Source organism: Stenella coeruleoalba (genome assembly GCF_951394435.1).
Source record: "Stenella coeruleoalba genome assembly, chromosome: 2".
NCBI classification, from domain to species: domain Eukaryota; kingdom Metazoa; phylum Chordata; class Mammalia; order Artiodactyla; family Delphinidae; genus Stenella; species Stenella coeruleoalba.
The window spans coordinates 91,286,656-91,306,949 of NC_137147.1; the positions used below are offsets into that span (position 1 = coordinate 91,286,656).

At 46.2% G+C, this 20,294-nt stretch overlaps 1 protein-coding gene across 2 annotated transcripts in view; it reads right to left on the minus strand.

Moving 5' to 3' along the window:
* Nucleotides 1–16,568, minus strand: part of SHC4 (SHC adaptor protein 4) — a 134,257-nt gene extending 117,689 nt beyond the window's left edge. For both annotated transcript variants that reach the window (XM_079914805.1, XM_079914804.1), the window contains exon 1: nucleotides 15,678–16,568. In XM_079914805.1, the coding sequence (XP_079770931.1) occupies nucleotides 15,678–16,262 (585 nt within the window). In that variant the 5' untranslated portion in view covers nucleotides 16,263–16,568. The remainder of the gene's footprint in view (nucleotides 1–15,677) is intronic.
* Between the last annotated feature and the right edge of the window lie 3,726 nt (nucleotides 16,569–20,294).

The window sequence follows — 20,294 nt, forward strand, 5'->3', positions numbered from 1 at the left end:
TAGGGCCATAGATGAGTTTCTAAATTTAAACTTCCATCCCCAGAGATACCCTTACAGTTGCTGATTCAGTTTCATCTCTTAAAAACAGGGTCTTGAATGGGATTCTGCATGAGTAGTCAGGATATCTGCCGTATTCCTAGCTGTGGTTTTTATTTCCTAGTTTGCCTTCGGACACTCTCTGTACATCATTTTCCCTGAACAGAAACCATTTGGAGACTAAGTACAACAGAATTCATTAAATGCTGTTTGCTCTTCAAGGGCAAGATGTTGTTGTCAAGTTTAGTAGGAAAAAAAGTAGAATGGACAATATGCTCACTGATTACAACCATGCAACAAAGCGTTTGTATGTGATGACAAAAAATTGGAAATGCATTGTGAGACATATCAACAAACCAAGTTGCTGTACTGTTAACACACAATACTACAATAAAACTCTGCTAACTGGTTGCCACTTAACTAACTTGCTGCAGCCAGCAGTGTACTAGAATGTCCACATCTTCTGCTGCCACCATTTGAATTGTGGACTGACGAAGAACCCCATTGTATTTGTGCCATACCTGCATATGGAAGTTGTAACTGCTATTGAAATCACATCATCTAAGTAGATATTAAACAAAATGTTAAAATATGGTTTTTAAAGGTTATAATTTATCTGAAAATTAAGTCAAAAGCTTTAGAAAGACTTTATGAAGACAAGATGCTTTTAAAAATAATGTTGGGCTTCCCCGGTGGCGCAGTAGTTAAGAATCCACCTGCTAATGCGGGTGACGTGGGTTCGAGCCCTGGTCCGGGAAGATCCCACATGCCGCGGAGCAACTAAGCCCATGCGCCACAACTACTGAAGCCCACGTGTCTAGAGCCTGTGCTCTGCAACAAGAGAAGCCACCGCAATGAGAAGCCCGCGCACCGCAACAAAGGGTGGCCCCTGCTCACCACAACTAGAGAAAGCCCGCGCACAGCAACGAAGACCCAACACAGCCAAAATATAAATAAATTAATTTTAAAAAAATAATAATAATGTTAAATTAGATGTGGATAAGACAACTCTAAAAGATTTTTTAAATAAAACTGATTCTGCACTCAGATTGATTTGAAGATGTCTCTGAGAACTCACCTCACTTTAAAAAAAACTGAAAGGAGGAATGTAGATGAGAAACTATATAAATTCTATGAGTAGAATTTATGCAAGAACGATGAAAAGGGATATTAATCGTTGTATGTATAAAACTGAGAGAAAAGACCTTGACTCTACAACACAAAAGCATATTTATATAATTTTAACTTGAGTCAAAAGTATATATGAAACATTTCATCACAGAAGGGACCTTCTACTATATAACATTAAGAAACCCTCCATTCTTTACCACTCTCAAAAATCACCTAAACTCTCTCTGCCTCACTGGGACAATTGTCAGATAAGGACGCCCAATTGCTTGGCTTGACTCACATAGCGCACACCAGGCCCGATGCTCTCCCCAGCTCTGCCCACCTGCAGGACACCTCCCTCTCGTCTAGATAACTCTCAGCGAGGGGCTTCCCTGGTGGCGCAGTGGTTGAGAGTCCGCCTGCCGATGCAGGGGACACGGGTTCGTGCCCCAGTCCGGGAAGATCCCACATGCCGTGGAGCGGCTAGGCCCGTGAGCCATGGCCACTGAGCTTGTGTGTCCGGAGCCTGTGCTCCGCAACGGGAGAAAAAAAAAAAAAGTAGATAACTCTCAGCGACTTCAAGCTTCACGTGTCGGCAATTGAACCTCTTACCTTCCCTCTCAACTCTGCTTCTCCTCCTGTCATCCTCCGTGTCTTTTACTGGCATGTCCTCCCATCCCACCCCAAGCCTTTTACCTCAAAGCCTCAGGCAGGTTGGATTGGAATCTGCCCTCCTTCTCTGCCCTCTTCAAATTTTTCTTCTACAATGTCTCTACCAGTGTTCTTTATTTCACTCCCTCTAACAAGACCCTAATATAGACACTTCTCACCTTGATTATTGCTGTAATAAACTTTGAAAGGGCTTCCCCACCTCCAGGCACTCCCTTCTCTAGTACAAATGAATCCTCATGCCTCTGCTTCAACCTCTAGACTCCTTAGCCTGATATTCAAGGCCTGCTCAAATAATAATAATCTGGCTCAAATCTCAGTTTACTACCTACTGGTTTTTCCCAAGCAGCCTCTACTCTAGCCAACCTGAAATCAGTGCTCTTTCTTATATATAACCTATATTTCCTTATCTACATCCCCTCATCTGGAGTACCTTTTTTAAAAATAGTCCCTGTGGTTAGACTTCTATCCAACCTTAGGGACCATCTCAAATGGCATCTCCCCTGGGAGCCTTCCCTGACCACCCAGCTAGAAGTTGTCTCTGCCTCTAAGAGTTCAGTACACTGATGTGTCTATTTTCTATGGGTGTATATCATTTCCCACCTTATATTACGATTCTTCATCTCCTAGTTTCAAGCTACAACAGTAGAGTTTCGCAAAGTGTGTCTCATAAAACAGTTCCATCAGAAGCTGATCATTGAGTCTGAAAATGCTCCACCTTAGAAACTGCAGTGGAGGTGGAGAAAAACAGATGTGCATGAGAAGCGTCTTAAAGGTGGAGTTGACCGGACTTGATAATTGCAGGCTGTGTGGAGTAGGACAGAGTGAGTAGCTCTGACTTGGACAAGTGGGAGATGCCACTCACTGCGAGGGCAAGGGGAGAGAGTGCGAGTGTGGGGCATCCAACGCTGTGCTTGGCTGGCAACACTTGAATCTGAATACCTTAGTGGAGAGGGCGAGGAAGAAGATGAAAGGACACACCATGGCTCTTTCTCAGTTCTTATCTTCCTTGAATCCTTCACGGGCTTGACACTCTTTCATTCAACCTCTCTCTCCTCGGAACTCTGTCCTCCTTCTCCCTAGGTGACCCTGTCCCCTCTCCACCCTGGTCCTCATGCTGCTAGTTCCGTCATCAAGGCCTGTTCTTCCTCCCCCTCCACAGAATACTTCAATGTGGCATCCCCGAAACCCTCTTCTCCCCCTGCTCTACACTCTCCCTTTGGTAGCCTTGTCCATTCCCTGGGCCTTGATGCCAACAGCAACAAAGATAATTTCTCCTCAGTCCTAACCGTTCTATTTTCTTTGGGAGATTTCCACCTGGAGGCTTTGAGGTCACCTTGAAAGCAGCACGTGTGAAATGGAATTCACCCCTGACGCCCAAACCCTTCCGGCCTCCGCCCTCCCTCACCAAGTGGCTCTCACATCTTTCCTTGTTTCTATCGCCACTGCCTTTGTTCCCAACCCGCTTCTCACCTGGGCTTCCTTTCTTCAGCCTCCCTCCTTTTGGGTCCTCTCTGAGCACTGCAGCCCATACAATCTTTCTAAAACATACCTCCGAGTTTGTCATTCCCCTATTCAAAAAACTTTCAATAGTTTCCTGTTGGAAAACCCAACTTTTCAGATACTATACAAATTTGTTATAGCACCAGTCCATGCTCTGATCTCCAGCATATACCTAACACACTGTCCAACCGAATCCAATTACTCTCTATTCCCCAAACACATCCTCCACTTTCCTGCCTCCATGCCTTCACCCCCGTCATGTTCTTTGCCTATAATGCTCTTCCTCCATCTCTGTCTATGGAAACTCCACCCATTTCTCAAGACTCAGTTAAGATGTCTCGTCCTTCAAGAAACCTTCTATAATCACCTCAAAGGAGTCCCCTTTCCTCCCTGCACTCCCACACATTTTACTCGTGTCACTTTGGTGTCATCTATTATGCCCTGCCTTATATTACAGGAACTTGTGTGGACACCTTTGCTCTTCTTTCATACTGTAACTTCCTCATGCAAGGTTACATCTTATTCACAAAATGTAGTGAAAAGAGCCCTGACCTGGGAGTCGGGAGACCTGAATTGTAGTCCTTGCTCGGCCGCTCATGAGCCCTGTGAACTTGGATCACTTAACTCACTGTGAAACAGAACTTTGTAGTCAGTGAATCAGTCTGAGTCCTGAGTCCAGGGTTAAAAGAACCATGCTGTAGCACAGGGAGATCAGCTCGGTGCTTTGTGTCCACCTAGTGGGGTGAAATAAGGAGGGTGGGAGGGAGACGCAAGAGGGAGGCGATATGGGGATGTATGTATATGTATAGCTGATTCACTTTGTTATAAAGCAGAAACTAACACACCATTGTAAAGCAATTATACGCCAATAAAGATGTTAAAAAAAAAAAAAAGAGCCATACTGAGAAGAGAGGACAGGGAGGGACAATGTCTTTCAAGGACCTGGAGTTGGCACTAGGTAAAAAAAAAAATTGAATTATACATTTCACCATTTCCCAGTGAATGACTCATATAAATTATTCTCTGATGACACTGAGGGGAAAAATCTAATTTCTGGGGTTACACTTACAGCATATACAGAATTTTTGCTCAAGTTGCTTGCTTTCTGGAACTTCCTTCCCTCTAACTAGAGGAAGTTTCCAATCCCAGACAGGCTCGGTTCTTAAAATCTGCTTGTAAGTTAGCTGTTAAAACCCTGAAGGCATTTCCCTATAGAAATGAAGGTACAAGTAATGGTAGGATACCCTGGTGAGGATACCAACTTAGCCTATAAATGCCACTTAGCCCAGAGCACACCTGAGTGTCGAATCTGCTGCCAACGTGGACATACCTGATGTACAGCTGAGTCATAACAACGTAGGCCCCCCCCCCCCCCCCGCCCCGGCTCTCATTCCCACCATCTGAGATCCTGATATGGAAGTCAAAGGAGTATTGCCTGGGTGGAGGTAAGAGAGTGAACTGTAATTTTAGAGACTCTGTGGATTTAAGAGAGGGTAAAGGAGAAAGCCTGAGAAAATTAGAACTACGTTAGGTTAGATTTTTACAAGTCAAATGCTGAATCAGGTGTTGATTCTTTTAGTCATAATTACCTCCTAATGCACAGCCCAGGTTTACGTGCTTCATCCCTCTGACTCAGGGTTTCTCAGCCTCAGTGCTGTTGACATGTCGGGCCTGAGAATTCTGTGTTGGGGGGGATCTCCCGTGCACTGTAGGGTGTTTAGCCCCCATCCCTGGCCTCTAGTCTCAAGACCAGTAGTGCCTCCTCCCCCTCCCCCGTTATGACAGCTAAAAATGTCTCCAGGAGTTGCCAAATGTCCCCTGAGTGGCAAAATCATTCCTGGCTGAGAACCACTGCACTAACTGGACTCAGCAGAGGTTCCCAAATTTTCTGTGCATCAGAACATTTGTGCATAGGAAGCTTGTTTAATATGCAGGTTTCAGGGCCCCAGCCTCAGATTCTGACCCAGCAAGTTCAGAATGGGGACTGGGGGGCAGAGAATCTGCACTTTTAGCAAGTATTTTTGACTGATATAGTTGGCTCTTGGCAAACTTTGGGAAACACTACAATGAAGATGCGATGAAGTAATAAATATTTTCCAAAAGCAAATGCTTTTCCCTCTGCTGCACTGAGGGAAGAGGAAGGCTGACTAGTAAAGGAATACTAGGCAACTTTAGAGAAGAGGGCAGGCCTGTCCTGGTGAGCACCGTAGGAAAGGCTTAGGGAAGAAAGTTCCATGGAGGTGGCACTGCTGGCCGGGAGAAAAGATGCCAAAGGGACATGGTAAAATGCCAAAGTTAGTCTATTTCAAATTTCTTTTGCCCAGAGGCACACCTAGACCTTTGAAAGTGCATTCTCCTCCCTCCACCTGGGACTCACCACGTGACAAGCTCTGCGCTAAGCTTTGTACATATATACCTTCATCTCATCCTCTCCCTAGCCAGATGAGAAAACTTTATCAACCTTTAACATTATTTCTCTGGGAAAATTCATTGTAACAAAGAATTGATATACAAACCAACCTTGCCTGACACATCTTCACAAAACAGGGACAGCCTGTACTAGTCCTGGAGCTCCACCGCTCTTGAAAACCCTGCAACTTCGTTAGGATGGGAAGAGGCTCTCTGAGTTGAGAAGGCCAGATCCCGGCCTCCTAGGTCTCACCCATTCCCAGTACTCTGTCCCATGCCCTGCATAAAAGAAAGAAGCCCTGCTATTTTGCCCACGAAGAAGCCATTCTCGGCTTCTCTCCCAGGTATTCTGAATTGGAAAATGAAAGATAACGTTACAGGTGGGTATGCAAACTCAGCCACCTTCGCGCGGGGTGGGGGGGGGGGGCGCAGACAGGTGATGTAAGTGAGTGAAACTGGGTGGGACCGTGGCTCAGCCCCCAGCTCTGGTCATCTGTTGACATGTGGTCAGCCTGGTGCTGCCAGCTCTTCTAACAAGCCAGAAATCCAGAGTTTTATATGGAATGTCTTCGTTTTTAAACGTTGGCACTAATCCAAAGAAAATTTTTTTTTCTAATTTGGCCAAACAAAATACATCGCTAAAATGTTGCTTTATGACCTCTGTGTTCCAAATTCTTTTCTGGGTAGGCACTGCCTGTACTCTGCATTCTTTTCCCTCTCTCCCTCCCTCTCTCAATCTCATGAACCTCCCACGGGCAACAAGATTTCCAATTCCTCCCAAGAACTGCCTTCGGCCTCATTTGACAACTGCCAGTGTCTAACCCTGACAAATGCGAGCAGCTCCTTCACCTTCATTCCATCCTTCCTTAGCCTTAAATGTCTGCCCTCTCCTTCCTGCCCTTGTGCTGTGTCCTCCCACAATCACATCCCTTTGGTTGCTGGTTGCTTCTGGGTTTCCCATGAACTTGCTTTAGCCATCTGTCATCCCTGTTCTTTGGGGGCATAAATGGGAAGGTGATGGGTGGTAGATATTGGTGGGCCTTCTAAGCGTTACAGACCCCCAACCTGCATCCTGGCCAGGCTCCAGGGAAGTACAAGGCCTCTGGAGGGGAACGGCTGGAGGCGCAGCTAGAGAGGCTGGATTCTCAGAAGGGGCTCCCAGAATGAGTAAAGATCCTAGTGGACAAATGGAGGTCTAGATGCAGGGGTGCTCCTGCCTTTAGGGGACCATCGATAAACAATGAACTGAAGCTCAGAGACCTTTCCCCCATTTAAGGGTGCAAAATAAGCCCCTTGATTCATTACGTGATCCTGAGATTGGGGGACAAATAGTGATCAAAATTGACAGTATTGTCAAACAAACAAGAGAGGGCTTGGTGTTGGATTTCATGTGATTTTAAATATATATATATATATATATATATATATTTTTTTTTTTAATGACATCCCTTGTACGCCCGAGCTAATGGTTGCAAATTTATACTTCTTTATCATCATTGCTATGCTATCAATACATTTTCATATGATGCTCCCAACAAATGTTTTCAAAAATCCAGCTCCTTGAGGCCTCTTGACTTTTCCAAATACCCCTTCACAAAACTCTCCTGTTTCAGATGCAATCTTTTCATGTAGCAGCTATTTGCATGCAGCATTGAGGCCTGCATCTTTTGGTCACCATGATCTTAATACTTCATTGCAAATCTGACCAGACCTCCCTGAGATCCAAAGCTTGTATCTCTTAGGAGAGGGTAAGAGACCCCAGCTACCTCATACTCCTGCTCTGGGGAAGAAATTGTGAAATGGCCTTGCCCTGTGAGCTGTGTGTATCATTTAGATCACTCTCCTCATGATGGGACTGTCACATTGGGAAACAGGGTTGGTTCAATCCAACCCATGTGATGACATGGTATTGGCTTTAAAGTAATATGAAAATGGAAGTGAGAGGAAAAGCCGCATTAGGGAAATGACCCCAAAGGGTTTCGGAAGATGAATGAAACGGGGCCAGTCCGTGCATGTTGTACAAGTCCTGGTCCAACGTGGACACGTTGCCACCCACAGGGACCTCCATAAACAAAAGGGTAAAACTGGCAAAGCCACTGAACTTTGGCCTCCTTGCCACTCTTCCTTGCTCTCTTTTTCCTTCTCACTGCTTTTTAAAAACAGTTTTCCTATTAGAAGAAAGTTTTTATTCTTGTGTTTAAAAAAACACATACGCTCAACATTTCAATCAAGTAGACATGTTTGACATAGCACATTTACTCTGGGGAGTGAGGGAAGGTGAAGCAAGATAGGGGCAGAAAATAGAGTGTTGGACATACACACTGCAATATATAAAAGAGATAACCAACAAGGACTTACTGTATAGCACAGAGAACTATATTCAATATTTTGTAATAACCTATAAGGGAAAAGAATTTGAAAAAGAATATATATATATATCAGTTATAAACACACACACACACATACACACACACACACACACACACACATATATATGTATGTATAACTGAATCTGTACACCTGTGCTGTACACCTGAATCTGTACACTGTGCTGTACACCTGAAACTAACACGACATTATAAATCAACTATACTTCAATAGAAAACAAAAAGACTATTGTAGACAGAACTGGGAGCTCTTGTCTGGGCTCCACCAGTAAGCTGCTGTGTGGCTTGGGGCAAGTCACTTCACATCTCTGAGCCTCTTTCCTCAACTGCAAAATGAAGGTTTTGGACCTGGTGATCTCTGAAACTCTGTATTCCAATTAATGCTCTAGTGGTCAGGGGTGGTCAAGGACTGGTCAGATCAAGGGATGTGTGAGAGTTTAAAGAGAACAGGAACAACAGGTCAAACCTACCAGGATTTTCCTAAGTTCTAGAAGAATCTACCTCTTCATCTACTTCAAGAAAGAAACAGGAAGGAAATATAATACCCTCCATGCCAAATTGTCAGTTTTAGCTGGAATTATTTCCTCCCACCCATATTACGTCTCTTTTAACCACCAATAACTTTGAAAAGGGGGAAATTAGTGGAGGCAGAAAGCACCTCCCTTAGCTGTGAGCACCTGATCCACACCACCAAGGTCTGCCTTTATTTTGCATAAACCATGGGACAGTCTCTTCAAGGGTTTCCCAGGGTTAGGAATCTTCCTCTTTCAAGGTTAGAGTTACCAGACTGTCTATGTGTGCGGCAGGGCCTTTTTCTCTTATCACTTTTGTCCAGAGACAACAGAGAAGGGTTAACTCCTGCTGCTCCTATAGACCTCAGATTGGACACCAAGCCCCAGCACGACCCGGCCAGCAAGACCACGTGAGCTAGGCCACGGCCCCAGAGTGCCGGCCACCATCATGCCCCCTGGCCTGCCCCCTGGACCTGTCCACCCTCCGCTCCTCTCTGGAATCCCACACTTGGATACTGTTCCATGTGACGCCTATCTCACCATCTCTGTAAACTTTTGACCACCTGCACCCATGCCAGTGCAACGTTTCTGCTTTCCTGGTGAAGCCAGCTCAGTGTTAGTAAGAGGGTGCTAAGGACATTCCATCTCTTCTCTACTAAGACAAAGATGTGAAAAGTTATTTCCTTCAGAAAAGAGATCCTGATAGAAGGAGATTTCAGACCAGTGGGAAAGGAGACCTGGGGTCTCAGGATCTTAGGCAGCATTCTATTCAAACTCTTGTTTTAAATATGAGAAAATGAGAAGGTGAAATGACTCATCCCCGGTCACACAGCTGGCTGGTGTCAGAGCCATTACTTTAACCCAGATCTCATAATTCCTAGACCAGTGCTCTCCTGCAGAAAAGACACTTGGGGCAGACAGAACATTGTAGTACCGTCGACCACATCTATTGTAGACGGTAGACAATACTAGTCTACAGCTTCAGGATGGTGAGACTATACCGTGAGATTTACAAAGGAAGTAAAAAAGATCATATTTGCACACAAAGCTGATGAGCCCAATACCCAAGAAAGTCTCTGTGGACAAACACATTGCAGTAAATGTTCTTGGGGACTGTTAAGGGTTGAATTGCGTTGCTCGAAAAGATAAGGTGAAGTCTTAACCCCCAGAACCTATGAATGTGGCCTTATTTGAAAGTTGAGCCTTTGCAGATATAATCAAGTTAAGATGAAGTCATAATGGAGTAGTGTGAGCCCTAATTGAATGACTGGTGTCCTTGGACACACAGGAGAGAAAGCCATGTGAAGATGACGGCGGAGACTGCAGCCAGGCATGTCGAAGCCAAGGAATGCCAAGGATTGCTAGCAGCCCCCAGAAGCTAGAAGAGGCAATGAAGGATCCTCTCTGAGAGCCTTCGGAGAGCTCATGTCCTGCCGATAGCTCGATTTCAGACTTCTAGCCTCCAGAACTGAGAGAGAATAAATGCCTCTGGTTATAAGTCACTCAGTTTGTGATACTTGTTACAACAGCCCTAGGACACTAATACAGTCTGGGGAGACGGCTGGGCTGGGTGAGGCTGAAGTGAGGAGACTGAAATCATGCAAATGAATGCAAGAGGACAAATTCTATGGGTTGGTCCTATAGTAAAGTTCTCCTGCCCAGCGTGGTCCTTCATCTGTGCTCCTCCATTTACGAACCTGCAGGACTGCCTGACTTGCTCAGAGGTGAGGGGATACGGTGGGCAGGAGACAAGCACTGGAGTGAGACAAACCTGGCTTTGAATTCTCAGTCTGCTACTTACATAAGGTGTAAAGTGTAGGGTAGACGACAAACTCTTGGGGTCTTTGTGCCCTCACCTGGAGAAAACAGCCTTCCTCAGAGGGTTATTGTGAGAAATACTGTGCTTACCTGTGGTAGTTCTATCCAGGTTAGTTTCTTTGCCTCTACTTTACTTAGTCTTTGAATTAATTTGTAGGCAATCTATGGACTGGGTGTGGGAAAGGAAACGAACATTTAAATACCTCCCATGTGGAGAAAGGAGCCTTAGTGCCTTTAAATGCTGGTGATGGTACATTAGGTATGAAAGTGGTTAAGAGAGTAAATCCTATGACTTCTCATCACAAGGAGAAAGTATTTCTTTCTTTTTCTTTTGTATCTATGTGAGGTGATGGATGTTCACTAAACTTACTGTGGTGATCATTTCATGATGTATGTAAGTCAGATCACGATACTGTACACCTTAAACTTATACAGTGCTATACGTCAATTATATCTCAATAAAACTGGAAGAAGAAGAAAAATGCTGGTGATGGGGGCACGTTAAAGGCCATACGGACCAGTCCTCTCATTTTAGACACGCGAGCACTGGTCACGTTGTATATTTTCCACGCTCACCATGCACAGACCACGTTGGGCCCCTGGGAGACCTCCACATGAATGTTTGTTGCTAGATGAAGGGACTTGGGAAGACCTCATAAAGAAATGAAACTTAATCTTATGGTGGGAACAAATGCCACATTTAACAGATTTCACCCACCTCACTACTTTGCCCAGACCCAGTCTGGCTGTCCATTTCTAACTTGATATCTCTCAAAGAATGGTTTGCTAGCCCACCTTCCTAGAGAGACCTTCAGGGGGTTCAAGTTCTGAGCTTAAAAGAAAGTTACTCAAAAATAGGTGCTCAGGATTCATCAAGTATTCTCAGCTGTAAAATTGATTCTACGTCATCAGACCAAAAGAAGAGTCCTTTTTAAAAGGATACTTAATCCAAAGTCAACTCTAACTTAGAGTAGATGGCAAATTAAGTCCCTAATGTGAAGATAAAAGATGCAAGACAAACTTAAAAGTAGCTCTCACTATGCCATTTTTACCCAGAAAGAATACAGTATCCTCCATCTCTACCCAATAACTGCCTTGCTTACTTCCCCTGCTTTATTGCTCCCTAGCACTTATTACATGTGACATGTTATATTTGCTTGTTTATTCAATCATGGCTCAACTTCCCTCACTGGAATGTAAGTTCCATGAGGGCTCAGACCTCGTCTCTTAATTCACTGATGTATGCCCAAGGCCGGGAACAGTTCCTGTCACATAATTGGTTCACAGTACATATTTTCTCAATAGATGAGAGAATGAATAAAATAAATTTGGGCAAAGAGAGGAGCAGTCACATGATGTGGATAAGAGAGTAGAATATGTGGCTGCCTTTTGCCTAAAAGGGTTGCCCCTATGTCCACTAGCCATCAAGAATATCTCTATCACCTCATACCAGTCAGAAGGGCCGTCATCAAAAAATCTACAAACAATAAATGCTGGAGAGGGTGTGGAGAAAAGGGAACCCCCAAACAGTGTTGGTGGGAATGTAAATTGATACAGCCACTATGGAGAACAGTATGGAGGTTCCTAAAAAATTTTAAAATAGAACTACTATACAATCTAGAAACGTCACTTCTGGTATTTATCCAAAGAATTCAAAACACTAACTCAAAAAGATATATGCACCACGATGTTCATCACAGCATTGTTTATATTAGCCAAGGTATGGAAGCAACCTCAGTGCCCATCAATGGAGGAGTGGATAAAGAAGATGTGGCATATATATATATATATATATATATATATATATATATATATATATACACACACACACACACACACATATACACACACAGACACACACACTGGAATATTAGCCATAAAAAAGAATGAAATCTTGCCATTTGCAACAATGTGGATGGACCTTAAGAGTATTATGCTAAGTGAAATAATAAGAGAAGGCAAATACCACATGATTTCATTCATATGTGGTATATAAAAAAACAAACAAACAAAAATAAACAAAGCAAAACATGTAGATACAGAGAACAGAGTATAGGTATCAGAGGGGGAGGGGCAGGTGGCGAAATGGGTAAAGGAGTCAACTGTACGGTGATGGATGGAAACTAAACTTTTGGTGGTGAGCACCCTGTAGTGTATACAGAAGTAGAAATATAATGTTGTACACATGAAACATATAATGTTATAAACAAGTGTTACCTTTATAAAATAAATTTTTTTAAAAAGAATGTCTCTCTTGCTTCTCTGCTCTGATTCCATCATCACCAAGAAACCTTTGATTTAAATCTTTCTGTGTGCATTTTCCTACAGATGGGATCACAATTTTGGTTTACTTGGCACAATATTTTTCACTGTAAATTAACAGGTTGGCATTTTGTCTTTTAAAATTGGTTCACATCACACCTAAAAGAATTCTGAGAAGGATCTCAACCAGGATGAAAAACTGTGGTGAAAAGAGCAAAGACTGGCACACAGGGCAATTGGGTTCTAGTGCTAACTCTCTTTTTGACTCACCTGTGTGGCCTTAAAAAATTTCACTTTTCTCGGGCTTCCCTGGTGGTGCAGTGGTTGAGAGTCTGCCTGCCGATGCAGGGGACACGGGTTCGTGCCCCGGTCTGGGAAGATCCCACATGCCGCGGAGCGGCTAGGCCCGTGAGCCATGGCCGCTGAGCCTGCGCGTCCGGAGCCTGTGCTCCGCAACGGGAGAGGCCACAACAGTGAGAGGCCCGCGTACCGCAAAAAAAAAAAAAAAAAAAAAAAAATTCACTTATCTGGACTTCAGTTTCCCCATAGAGGCATTGAACTTGATAACTTCTGAGTTCCTTCCATCTTTCAAAGTAGGGTTTTATAAAAATTAATACAGTAGGCTTTTCCATGTATTTTGACTTCCTAAAAGGGGTGTTAACTGGTGTCACGTCACTGTCTATTGGCAGCATAGTATGATTCACATGGATCATGGGGTCAGCACTTTTCCTGGGGTCAGTCATCATTGCCAGGAAAAGGCAGTCAGAATCCTTGTTAAAAATCTAAAATGCCAGTGGTGACACTCCCTAAGGAAAATGGAGATCACACAGCAATTCTTTCACATTTAAAATTGTACAGGTGTGTGGGTGTGGGGAGGTGGAAGGAAGTACGAGAGGGAAGGAAAGGCAAGGCAGACGGCAGAGGATGTCTAGGTGATGGGAAGGCAGGTGCCAAGTATGGGTTTGGAGAGTCACATTTTTCCATTAGAGCCTGGCAGATGCTTAAGCTTGACCAATGAGAATTGCCCACGAACTTTTAGTAGATACATGTAACTATTTCCATTTTGAGCTGTGTCACTGTGAGGGAGGGTAAGAGCTGAGTGTCCCATAAATGTATCTTCCTTGGAGATTTTTGTTATCAATTCACCCAGGCTGCCCTAGCCTGCTCTCACTGGAACCCTTCCAGTGTTCATTATTTGGCCTTCTTTGAGATCTTAACTGCCTGTGTGTGATACAGTTATTGGGCTATCTCTTAAATGTCTACTTTCAGATCAGACTTCTCACCTGAATGCTAGTCTTATACGATTGCTACCTACAAATTAGTACCACTTAGATATCATCCCTTTAAACATAACATGTCGAAAGCAAACTTAGTGTGACCCCCTTCCCAACTCATTCTGTTTCTATCACTGACATCTCCGATCCCATTCTGAGGCTTACATTTGAAGTTATTTTTCATTCCTCACAACTCCTTTATCAATAATCATCCACAACCTCTATAAATAGCAATAACACACTCAGCAATCTACCCACTGCTTAATAATTGTTCACCATTCTGTTATGTGTATTATGATCCGAAGTGATCTGCTCAGTCACCCAAGACTGTTGAGGCTTCTCACAGAGGCTCTTACATTCGTCTCCTTTCTCTCACCTTCACAGTAATCCATGTTCCCATCCCCTGGTGCCTAAACTCCCAGAGTATCTTTCTTATCGGCCTCCAAATCTCTAATTTTTCCCTGCTTCAGTCCATCTGAAATAAATGCACAGACTGATCTTTTTGAAACCACTTTCATCACGTTATAGTTGGCCTACAAACCTATGATGGTTTCTGTTTGTGAATCAGAGTGTTTACAAACTCCCTGTACAGCATTAAGAGCTTTGGGCAGCTGCTCCCTCTTCCCCAAGCTACCCGAGATCTGTATGTCTTTATTTGACTCAAATTTGTTTGAGCATCAACTATGTGCCAGCCATACTCTCTATCACCCACTACCCTCCAGCATCCCCTCTCTTCTCCAGTTAAGCCCAGTGTGATGCTCCCCTGCCGCCACCACAGTGATACCTGCCATTTGGACTTTGCTCCTATTCTTGCCCTGCCAGGAGTCTCCCCCTTTCTGCCAATAAAAATCTGATAGCTCTTCCAAGATGCACCTTCTCCTAAAGGTTTCCCCTATAATGAATCCCAGACCACAACAACCTTTCCCTTTTTCTGAATTCCCTCAGCATTCTCACACCAGATATCTATTGCTAAATATTGTCCTCTTATTATTTCACATGCATTTGTTGGTCTCCCCGATTGAAATGTGAGCTCTAGAAGGGCAGAGGCCAAATCTTCTATTCTTCGTTTACCCAGATCTGGAATGGAAAAGGGCAGATGCAAGGCCAGTAAAGACCTTGATTTTGCACATAGCTCGTGGGCAAGGACCAGTGGGCACAGCGTAGGCAATAAAGACAAAAAATGTGCACTGAAGACCTAAGACTAGTTCCTGGCACAAGGTTAGAAGCTCAGCCATGTTCTGAGAAGTGTTTGTTAAATGCTGAATTAGATTTTCAGAGATAATACAAGTCCCTTACACACCATGTATTCCTCTAGCACAAAAATCTCTACTGAAGCACAGTGGCCAGTAAAATTTATGGGGTCTCAATCACTAATTAGATTTGAAATTCTTGAGTCTTCTTGGCCAGAATGATCAGTCCAGTGGGGACATCTCAGCTGTCTCTATGAGAAGTTGCCCCTACACCTGGCAACTACCTGAGTTAGCACCAGTTCATGCCCCCGAGCCAAAAGTTGTGTGACTCCAGTACAAGCCAGATATCTGCAAGGAAACCTGTAAGCTCAGCCTCCCTCCTCCCCTCCCTCCAGCTACACGATGTCTTATCCAAACCTAGAACCCGGCCAGGTGATGTGCAGCCCCTTTCAGAAAGCAGAGAAGGTGCCCTTTGTAGAAGGGGTGCAGACAGGAAAATGGACTTACCCTCACATAGTAGTTCATGCCCATCCCCAACAGGTGCTGCAGAAAGTGCTTGTCCTGCCTGCTCCCGGGGGTTGGCTCCCCAGGGCCGGGAAGGGGGCAGGCATCAGGAGTTAAAGAGGTCGCCCTGTGCCCCAGGGCATCCCGCTGAGGCGGAGGTGCTGGCATGGCCCTATTCAGACTGGTTTCAGGGGAAGCCGGGCTGCTGGGAGCCGGGTCTTGGCTTTCCTGGAGCTTGAGTCGAGGTACCTCTTTGGTACCCAAGCAAAAGTTTTTCAGACTCAGCAAGGTGGCTGGGTTGGCCAGCTTTACACTGGCCATGCGAGGGATCAAGGTGCACAGTGGGGTGGGGCTCTCCTGGGACGCCAAGGTGGCATCTTCAGCCGGCAGGTGAGGTGCCAGGGCGGGGTAGGGAGGCTGTGGCGAGCCCTTGTTCCCCCCCGAGCCTCCGGGGCTGCCTTCGTCCAAGGACGTGATGGACTCGTTCCGAAAGCGGCTATACTTGGCCCTGTGCAGCATCCCGGGGTGCCTGAAGAGTCCTACATACAGCACGAGTCCTGCCAGGCTGTCCGGACCGCGTTCTCGCATAGCCTTGGCAGTGCTGAAACAGGATACTGTTGCATAAATCGCCTCGTCGTCTGCTAGATAAACAGTGCGGAAAGCAAATGCCTCAACGCCCCGTGCAACTTGGCGGCTGCCACCTCTCCAACTCCGTTCTCGCCCTCGCCCTCGCCCGCTTCGGCTCAGGGTCCTCGAGGGTAACAGCCCAGGGGAAAACGCCTTCCCAGCTGATTTTAGTCCCTCCCTGGCCCTGCGGCGGCACCCGGTGTTCTCGCGTCGGATTCCTTGCTGGGAAAGCCTGGACCCAGGCTCGCGGCGGCGCCGGCAACCGCTCACGGCCAACTCTTAGGCACGGAACGGGGCCGCGCGCCCGGCCAGCCGGTCCCGCCGCATCGCTGGCGGCGCGGGAGCCTTGCAGAAATATTTAACGCCCCCTACCCCCCAGCCTCCCCTTCTGCACACAGGAACTTTCAAACCTGCTCCCTCCGGTTCCCACAGGGCGGGGCAATGTCTGGCTCATTAACCCTTTACTTGTTCCAGTGATTGCTCATTTTTTAAAAAAGGAGCAAAGAAAATGTATATGTGGGCCAAAGGCCCTTGAGCCTGGGTTCGTTTCTTCTGATGGCTGCCCTCTCTTGGAAGATCTTGTCATGCATCCCTTCTGGGCCACAAGCCAGGAGTGCTAGTGACAGGCGCTGCTCCGCATTATTTCAGGGACTTGTGATCCCTCCGTGTTCTTCAGATCCCCTCCCAGCCTGCCCACCCTGGCTCCGAGCTTCCTTCCCTCCCCGACTCCCCTCAGAGCTTCTTTCAGGAGCCTATCTGCAACAGAAGGCTGAGATGTGCAGGATGATACGCAGAGTGTTGAAATTTTTATGAATGAACTTTGCTGAATGAATTTCTCTCTGTGTGTGCAAGCTAATAAATCAGTGAATGAAGCTGAGAATAGCTGTAATTGACTGATGGTCTCAGGGGTGCTTGGTTTTTATCCAATCAGGCGGCAGCTTGATGACTCATGCACCATAAATATACTAAACTAGTAGCCAGGAGAAATAAAGCTGGAGGGAGAGAAAGGAGAGATTTTATTTTGTGATATCTGACGAAAGGGTTAAAGGGAAAGGCAATCTTTAGTGTAAGTCATCTGCAAGCTGGGCAGCGGGTTAAAAGGTCCATTTTCTTTTTTGTTGAAATGACTGGGAAAGCCAAGCAGAAGAGCTAAAAATTAGACCCATTGTTCCACGGATATTAGGACATATGGTACACAACTCCTGGGGGAAGACATGATGCATTTTTCTTAGAAACATAGTTCTTTTTTTATTGATTGCTGGTTCCATCTCCCGTCTGGTGCAACTTCCTGTACCTATCAAATGCATTCTGAAGACATGATGACAACTGCAAGAGGCTTAGCACACAGGAAGCCAGGAAGGGAGCTGAGAAAGGGAAATGCAGGTTCTTTTAGGAATGGAGAAGAGGAAACTGCTGAAGCACTGAGAGGATGTGAAATCACATATCAGAAGAGACAAGAAAATCTCGGCTGAAGGTTACATTTCTTGGTGGGCCAAGGCTCTTGCATCTGAAACTGAACATTAATCCAAAAATCAAAACAAACCGGCAGCCACGGGAATCAGGGATGCCACCTTCACTGTCTTATTGCCCACAAGGCTGCATTAGGCTCATGTGTTTTTATGACTTTGGTGGCCTGAGTTCCCTTGAGATCCAAACACAGGTTCTGAATTAAACGGTTCCTTGTAAGCAGCTGAAAAGGCATCCTTGCTGGCTTCCTCCTCCCCCACAGAAATTCTTCACCTTTTCACATCCCACCTCCCAAAACTGTTAGGATGGTTTTTCCCTGGGAAGGCCTTTTGTGCATCTTCATAAATCTTCCCGTCAATGCTCACTGACCTTCCCTCTCTGCCCTCACACCTCCTCCTGGGAAAACTGAAGAGTGGCTAAGCCAGCTGGACTCCACATCCCTGGGGCTGAGGAGACAGGCTCTGGGCAGGACTGTGAAGTAACCTTCCTCATTTTCTTTCCTCTCCACCTCTCTCCTTCTCTCACAAGGGTCCCTTCCTTGGTGTCACAGACCCCATGCTATGCTGCCTTGAGAAAGATGGTTTACCTCTCTGTGCCTGAACGCCCTCACCTGTTAGGAGCAGCCATCATCTAATGGAGATGTTATAAGGGCTCATGAGCTAATCCTAATCCCTGTAAGGCACTTGGCACCGTGCCCCACACATGGGGCATGCCTCACCAAGCACATGGCTGGCAGTGTAAAGAAAGGCCATTGGAACTCGGGCTGCCTGCCCCTGAAGCTGGCACTCTTACCCCCTACAGAGTAGAGCCTACACCATCCAAGGCAGCTAAAAAGAAAAATTAGCACAAAGTAGGAGAAGCTGAGAAAGCCAACACTGTTCAGAGAAACAATTTCCTAACACTCGTGTGGGCCTGGAGAAGGAAGGATAAACAGGAGCCCGCCTGGCTTGTGTGAGTCCTGGCTGAGGTCTTCATGCCTGGAGGACGGGGTGCCCAGGGGGCCTGCTCACCCAGGCAGGCACTGTGCCGGCCACACTCCAGGGGCTCAGACCAGCCCCCGTCCCTCAGGAGGAATGAATCCTAGAAGGGCTGGGGAGGAGAGGGAGGGAAACCAAGTGGGACCAGGGAAGATAAGAAAGCAGCCATGGCCACCGTGGGCTGCTTCTCTGTCCCTAGGGACCCTGGAGATCTTGGCTCTGGTAGGCATCTCTGCCGGGGCCTTTTATGAGGGTGAGAGAAACCAGATCTGCAACTGGGGAGTGGGGAACAGCCTCAGAGGCCCAGCCAGGCCGGCTGGGCAGCTCTCAGCCCAAAGACGGAAGCTGAAAAACTACCCCAACAGCCCCAGAGCAGGCTTGTTAACTGAGTAAGATTTCCATTCCAGGTGGGTGGGTGGGTGGGCAAGGCCGATGGCTTCCTTTCTCCCAGGATGTCAGAACGTCCTCTTCAGTTAGTAATGATGAGAATACTATTAACAAGAGCTACTAATGATGGAACAAAAGACAGTTTACCTGCACTCACATTCAATCATTGTAACAGATGTCGGAGGCCGGCACAATTTTCATCACCGCCTTACTGATGTGGAATACGGGCTCAGAGCAAGGTCAGTGACTTGGGCAAGGTCCCCTGGCTGTTGAACATGAGGCCAGGAGCCCTCCAGCAGCTCCGCCTGGCTGCAGAGCCCGTGCTGCAGAGCCTGTGCTGGTAGCCACTGTCCTCTGCTGCCACCCAGGACACCAGAGAGCTCAAGTCTAGATCCCAGGCCTGTCATCTCCACACTACAGGAGACACAGTCAAGGTGCCGAGTTTATAGTAAGCCACTCCCGTTTCCTGGCTTGTGCGAGCCCCACGGTGGGTCTCGTGTAGAACTGAGTGCTGGCTCACCTCAGGCACGTACCCTTCCCTGCTGGGAAGGGTGACAGCCAGTGTGCGGTAAGAACCTAACTACTCATACTTGGTGCTCACTAAATGTCAGCTTTTGCTCCCCTCTCCTCTTTGGAGATCATACCTATAAAATTTGCCTGAAATACCTCACAGGACTGTTAGGAATAAAAATATGAATAATACACAAGAAAAACCATTATTGTCATTAAACCATCAGAGGACATTAACCCCTCTCGTCACTGCCCTTGGAAAGCAGGGTTCTGCTTAGACCACTGTGTATGCCTCCTCTGCTTTGAGGCACACTGCCCCCCTCCAAGGGAGCCTGTTGTGAATCAAAGTGTCAGTTTAAGGGACAGCCTGCCCTGGCTGGGCTACTTGGGTGGAACCGGCAGTTTCAAGAAAGTGCTGGGTCAGGCTGGGCCATGATAGAATTAGCCAGGTCCTGCTAGGATTTCTTAGAGGAGTGGAGGAGAAGGGGACCTGGGCAAAGATGCCTGCCCAGCTTTGGAAGAGAACCCAGTGTGGGATTTGGGGTGGAGGAAGGGTGTGCTAGAGAGTATAGGGGGGTGGAGATAGAACAAGACAAAAATAACTCTGGGAGGTGGTGGACCAATTGCTACTTTGGAACAAAGCGGAGCAGGT